This window comes from Mercurialis annua, linkage group LG1-X, assembly GCF_937616625.2.
Source record: "Mercurialis annua linkage group LG1-X, ddMerAnnu1.2, whole genome shotgun sequence".
Lineage (NCBI taxonomy): Eukaryota > Viridiplantae > Streptophyta > Magnoliopsida > Malpighiales > Euphorbiaceae > Mercurialis > Mercurialis annua.
In genome coordinates, this window is record NC_065570.1 from 47,174,779 (window position 1) to 47,181,627 (window position 6,849).

A 6,849-nucleotide genomic window follows, 5' to 3' on the forward strand; every position below is an offset into this window, starting at 1 on the left:
AATTCTGGAAGTCAATGTCACACATACCTCTAGAGCTGCAAGTAGTTGGGTACGGGAAGTCTGTCTTTCTGTTTACAGTAGTTCAAACTATTTTGATAAACTCTGATTGAACTACTGTATATAATATATGTTTGAAAAGCTGCGTGTTTTCTAAAATGCTATGACCAGTTGTTTGAGAGATACACTGGTTTTATGTCTTTAGCATTTTAGAATTGTATTGGAAACAGAGCAGGTGCGTCAACTGAGATTGATGTTTGCGCTCTAGTTTCTTTAAATACAATCAGAGTCTTAAGACCCGGTTTTCAGAAATGTGTTTACGTTAAACGAGAGAAAGGTTTTAACGATATTTTCTGAAAACAGATCATATGTGATATATGATCTTGAATTGCGATCGCGTTTTTAATAAAAGTGTTAAAGTGTTTCCGCAACGAGGTTGCAAAACCTTTTTATGTTTTAAAACGCGAAAAATTTATAATGGTTTTTAGGCTTGCTACGGGTTTCGGAGCAACCACTCCCATTCCCTAGCGCCGGTCGCGATCCATGAATTTGGGTCGTGACATTATCTCAGTCCGAGACCTAAACGAATATTTTAGGAGACATTCTAAACTTTAAGAATGTTAAGTTTGTTTAGAGGCCGGACTGTTTTAAATGAGCGGTTTCGATAGCCGAAGTTGGCTAGAAATTATATTTTGGATATTTAGCATATAGTTAGAATGTTAATAATTTAGGCTATTATCGAATCTTTGTAGACTCGCCGAGGCGACTACTAACGGAACACGGAACGTGACGAACGATATTGCTTTGTTTGTTCTGGAAGATTTTGGATAGCAAGTGGTGAGTTTACAGTCTACTTTTGCGTGTTATTAATAAAAGTTATTTATTTTGTTTATTATTATTATAAATGCATCGCATAAAATGTTATTATTTATAATGATTATTATTTTTATTAAATGTTTATTCTTTATGAAATAAAACTAGTATAGTGATCCGAGGAAACGAGCTACCTATTGGGCGTCAATAGGCTGTGTGATCACCAGTGTCCGGGTCAGTCATAGAATTAGTATAGATAGATGCTTGTATTTAAAAATGTTTAATATGATCTCGTTAAATGATGACTATGTTTGGGAGTAAGGAGGATTATGTTTTTGGTAGATACGTGAGTAACTCGGTTGAACTATCTCGGGACCCGTATCTAGTGAGTAACTCGGTTGAACTATCTCGGGACTCACACTTTGGGATTAAGCAGTGACATGATGTAACTCGGTTGAACTATCTCGGGACTATGTCACGTGGTAACGAGTAACTCGGTTGAACTATCTCGGGACCGTACCACTTGGATTGAAATGATTTGATATAATATTGATGGATACAATATGAGTAGGATACGAATAGGAAATAGTAAGAGTTTAAGATTAAGGTTTCAATCGGATCTAATACTTGATATATATTATGTTCATATATATTTGTTATGTTTTAAATGCGATGTTATTTTACATAACACCATTAGTAAACGTAAACTCACTCAGTATTTCCCAAAATACTGACCCCCTCACAGCGTTTCATTTCAGGGTCATAGTAAAGGATGTGACGAACTTCTATATCCTTGTTCCAGAAGTTCGGAGTTTGTACAGAATCAGTAGTGCTGCAGTAGTTGAGTTCTAGTAAGCTGTAACGGTGTGTCAAACGGTTTTGATTGTAAAACATATACTCTGATATTTGTAAAAGGTTTTGAAACTGCGCTTTTAAACCGTTTGTTAAAGGTGGAACGGGCTGTGCTGGATGTAAGACATCGCAATATAAGACCCAGGTTCCTATGTAATGTTTTCAGGTTTTGAACTAGACGTTTGTATACGTCAAGAATGGAAAGGCTTTTATGAAAATGATTTTTGTATATGATTATGATTTTTGTTTTATCAATTTATTCGCGAAAAATTTATACTCGTTTTAGGCTTGCTACGGGTTTTGGAAACGAAATTTCCCATTCCCTAGCGCCGGTCGCGACTTGAGATTTCGGGTCGTGACAGTTTAATAGTATCCCTGACCTTATACGAATATCAACTAAGATTTGGATATGTAAATATTGTTTAGTGCTTCGAGTGTATGTCTAAATCCATCATTAACAGGTTCAGATAATCACGTTAATTTAGTTCCAAACTAATTAAATCACATAGAAATTCTAGGGCCTCCATGAAAATTATCATTAGTGGTTGTATAGGTATTCAAGACGGTAAATAATAAAATAAATATCACTTTTATATCAGGTTTATGCTTTATGCATGCAATTGGAATAAAATCCACAATTGTTTGTTACGTGCTAGAAACCTAGGTTTAGGTGGCGTTTGATAAAACTGAAAATTAAGTGCTGAAAATTAAGTGCTGAATTTTAAGTGCTGAAAATTAAGTGCTGAATTTTAAGTGCTGAAAATAATAATTGCTAATTTGTTTAAGTGCTGAATTCAATAAATCTGTTTGATAACTGCAAGTCTGCAATTACTGAATACTATTGAAATTATTATATTCACATATGAAACCTTAAAAGATTAACTATTTTAAAAAATAAATTACTAAATACAGACAATTTTAAAATATAAATAAAAAATATTTAAAAAATATTATAAATATTACACATATTATAAATAAAATTCATAATTTTTTGGTTGCATATGTTGATAATCATTCCTTAAAGATATAATGATGCACCCCTTTAACTTAAACATTAGTCCTTAAAATAAAATACTAGTTTGTAAACCTCTGAAAAACCGTTTAAATCTGATAATTAATGTTATGTGTTACAAACGGAAGTCCAAATAATATTTAAGAGCGAATCTATTAAATAAATGACATATAGATTATAAAAAACAAAAATAAAAATAGAAAATAAAATATTCATAATGAAAAATATAGTAATTTGCAAATTTAAGTGTTGATTTAAATATAATATGCTCACTGTGATATTGAAAGGAATAAACAAATTAATATATGTGAGATAAAATATTTTTATTCGTGAGTAATAATTGAAAATAATAAGAATATAAAATTTATTGAATGATAAAATTATTATTTAATAACTTAACGTTTTCAGTTAAAAAAAATAAGTCAAAATTTTTGACTTATTATTTTAAGTGGTTTTTGACTTAACTGAATAAGTTAAGTTGAACTTTTTTGAGTTATCAAACCAACTTAAAACAATTAAGAGCTTAATACATTAATTTAAGTAATAAGTTGGGTTCAAACACCCCCTTAGATGCTTGTTTAGGAGTACTTGCGTTTTTTGTTCACCAATATCAAGAGTCATATGCGAGTCTTAATGTACTATATTTTATATTTGTGCATTTATTTTTCAGTCCTTTATTTTGCAGTTATTTACTTTTCCACTCACTTACTTTCTAGTATATTGTCTTTTGGATTTCCTGCATTGATGAGATGCTATTTCTATTTGAAATATATCAGTTAAATCGATAAAATTAATAAGTCAAATTAAGAGTTAGATTATGTCATGAATCCAAATCTTTTGATTTGCTGCACAATATTCCATCCATATGCGCGTAATGTTATCTAATCGTTAGAAAAGATATTTCCTAATTAAGTTAGGTGGCGATTCTATTTTTAAGCTAAGCACGACCGAGGTTGTCATAACTCATATGCATGGAGAGTTCGACCCCGTTCCGCCCACATATGTATATATATTATTTTGTGAAAATGAAAATTAAATAATTGAAAAGAATATTACAATATATCTTAGAATCAAAAGATTACATTGGACCCGGTTTTATTGGGTCAAAGATCATAATACACATAGAATAAATGCATTAAATACAAAATAAGTATAGTATATTTGTAATAATAACAAATGAAGACAATTAAAACAGATACATTGCGTTTTATGCTTGAATAAATGTCCATAAGGCAATAATATACACTAAATACATAATAGGTAATATTATGTCTGTTCACATTCTATTATAAATACATATTAAAAACATAACTTATAGTAATAAATAATTAGAAAAATTTACATTAATATCCTTCCATGTTTAAATACGGAAAATCAAATTATACTATAATCTGGTATTCTAAAAGAGTGCTACTTACCATACAAAAATATATCTAGCACTATATATACACATGATCTGCACTTGCTTATAAGAATACCGCAATTACATAAATTATTAAAAGTTCAAAAGAGAGTGCATATCATTATTAGAGATGTCTTCAATAACTCAAATTTTCATTTTGTTTCTCATTTTCTCAGGTAAATATTTTTTTATTGATAAAACAAAATATATTATGGATAAATAATGTATTTTTCTCTAATAATTAACAAACCAAAACAATTATTTTAAAATATTATAGATAATCAAATAATTATTGTTAATATTTTTTTCCAACAATCCAATCATTGTAAATATAGTTTTAAATCGAATATATTATATGTGCTATTTATGCAAGTAAAACAACTAACTTATAATTTGAACGATTTATTTTATTTATCTAATAATTTCTATTTCTTTTACTATCGTATTTTTAGTTTTAGTTAATTTTGTATAATTATTTATTTATCTATATTTTTAGAATATTTAATAAAAACTGAATACTTTATTTTATGTTTTAGTAATTTTTTAATTAGTATTAACATTTTAAATGTTTTTTTTTGCAGCTGCATCAATGGCGCCTCAAGCTAAAGCCGATAGATGCTCGAAAGAGTTGGATCCAAAGTCTTGTGATCTGCTAACATGTCGCCAACAATGTCCGATTGCGTACCAGGGAAAACATGCCAGTGGGTTTTGCAAATTCAATTCCGAATCTCAACAGTACTCTTGTTTTTGTGCTTTTGATTGCTGAAATAATCACTAGTGCTGTATTGTTTTTATGAGTATCTTTTTCCCTTGAATTTACCTAAATAATAAAAGAAAATACTATCTTTCTTTCTTTTTTGTCATTATATCAATGCATATATATACCAGTTCGAAAAAAGATTAAGTAAATAAGCACACTATTGTGGAAATCGAACCTAAACCAATAAATTACCTTATTTGATTAAATCAATCAAAACGAGTAAACAACAAAAGATAAATAATATAGCTTGTCAGACTTGATTTGGAACATGATTATATATATGTAAATAAAAGTAACGTTGGCTGATTTTTCAACTCAATTTCATGGAAAATATGTTTATAAATATATATTGGTGTTGTTAAAGATATTTGAGAAGTATAACAAATTGACTTCTTATTCGAAATCTATATATTAAAAAGTAAAACTAATATAAAGGAGGAGTACATTTCATTATGCAATTAACACATGCAATGAAAAAAGCGATATGAATCCCCTTCCCCCAGAATCCTAACCCTAATGGACAAGCTAATGGCTAACTGAATTTTCATATTGAGGGATCAGATTGGTTAATTGAATTTGCATATTAAGAGATCATACTGGTTTCATGTTTTGAATGTCATGTGGGTAAAATAGCTTTGAGGTATTAATTCTAGCACTTCATTGCTATATTTGTATAATTTCTATTTTTGACATTTCAATTTCATAATGAAAATAATTTTTTTAATTGATCAAGTGATTTGGTTTATGTATCATAGTGTAATATATAAATGCAGGTATGGCGTGATTGTTCAAAAATTGAGGCAACAGGCAGTTATTTTTAATTAGAAATGTTTAATTGATGAATCAAAACATGAAGGAATTTTAACAATTTTGCTTTGTTCTATGCTGCAAACATTTATATCATGAACAGTTGAGAAGACTAGATAGAATATGCATAATGGATTTCAAATTGACAAAGATTCAAAGTTGATTCCGTAAACTGTCAATAAATTTATTCATCAACAACTAGCCTGTGAGAATTTATGTTCTGCAAATGCGGGTGAAATTAGCTTTTATGAAATGGAGGGATAAAATCATATAAATTCTTTTTTGAGGAGGTAAAATGTACAAAAATAACTATATTTAAAAATAAAATAAAATTGAAGGGTGTTTTTGTTAAAAGAATTTTTTTGCAGGGGCGGTTGCTTAGTTAGCCGAATAATCAAAAAGGTTAGCATATTTTATTTAAGGAACTCAATTATTTTATTAATAAATACTATACCCTCCGTCCCAATAGAGTTGTCCACTTTGGCAAATTTTTTTGTCCCAAAACTCTTGTCCACTTTTAAAAAGTAACAATTTTAAAAATCAATCTTCCTATTCTATTCCTATATTAAATCTAATAAAGTAAATTAAAAGTGAATCATACATTAAACAAGGGTATAATAAGAAAAGTAGAGAAAAATTTATAAGTTCTATAATAATAATTATGTTTTTTTAAACTGTATGATAAAAACAAAATGGACAATTATATTGCGACGGAGGGAGTACTATTTACTAATCATGGAACTTAAATTGAATTATGTCTATCTATGAGAGGTTCTATCTTGAGCACTGCATGTCTAATTTAGAGATTCTGCTTGAGCTCCTAACAATGGTAAAATAGTAGGGAAGTTTTTCGCATTGCTTGTGGCTTTCTATAAAAAATTTATTCATCAGAAAAGAAATATTGTAATTATAATGAGATGTTTCACTGGTCATTATGTTTATTTGTATAGTTATTCTCATTTTTAGCTTCACTGTCCGAATTCAATTTTTCTTAATTTTAATAGAATGTTATCCTTAAAGCATAAATTCTATTAAAATTAATAAAACTTATAATTAAATTAAAAATATTATTTTTTATTCCAATTCTTTTATTTTTCAAGTAATGTTTTTTTGGAGATAACCAAAAAAAAGAGCTTCATTACTAGATAGGTAAAAAGAATACAATTTAAAGACAAGCCTTCACCAACCAACAAAAACTACTAAGCC

At 28.6% G+C, this 6,849-nt stretch overlaps 1 protein-coding gene and 1 long non-coding RNA gene across 2 annotated transcripts; both read left to right on the forward strand.

Moving 5' to 3' along the window:
• Positions 1-656: 656 nt before the first annotated feature.
• Positions 657-1,911, forward strand: LOC126665611 (uncharacterized). Its single transcript, XR_007637668.1, has 2 exons — positions 657-834; positions 1,556-1,911. It is a non-coding gene; the product is annotated as an uncharacterized LOC126665611 (long non-coding RNA).
• A 2,265-nt stretch (positions 1,912-4,176) lies between these two features.
• On the forward strand, positions 4,177-4,880 carry LOC130015682 (uncharacterized). The gene is made up of 2 exons (XM_056106322.1): positions 4,177-4,252; positions 4,658-4,880. The coding sequence occupies exons 1-2, from the start codon at positions 4,207-4,209 to the stop codon at positions 4,840-4,842; spliced, it is 231 nt and encodes a 76-aa protein (XP_055962297.1). The 5' UTR covers positions 4,177-4,206; the 3' UTR covers positions 4,843-4,880.
• The last annotated feature ends 1,969 nt before the right edge of the window (positions 4,881-6,849 follow it).

What these genes read in the sequence shown, in the direction of transcription:
- LOC130015682 (XM_056106322.1), top strand. Translation starts at nt 4,207, where the DNA reads ATGTCTTCAATAACTCAAATTTTCATTTTGTTTCTCATTTTCTCAG. An exon ending in TTTGTTTCTCATTTTCTCAG is followed by an intron (nt 4,253 to 4,657) that starts GTAAATATTTTT and finishes TTTTTTTTGCAG; the next exon opens with CTGCATCAATGGCGCCTCAA.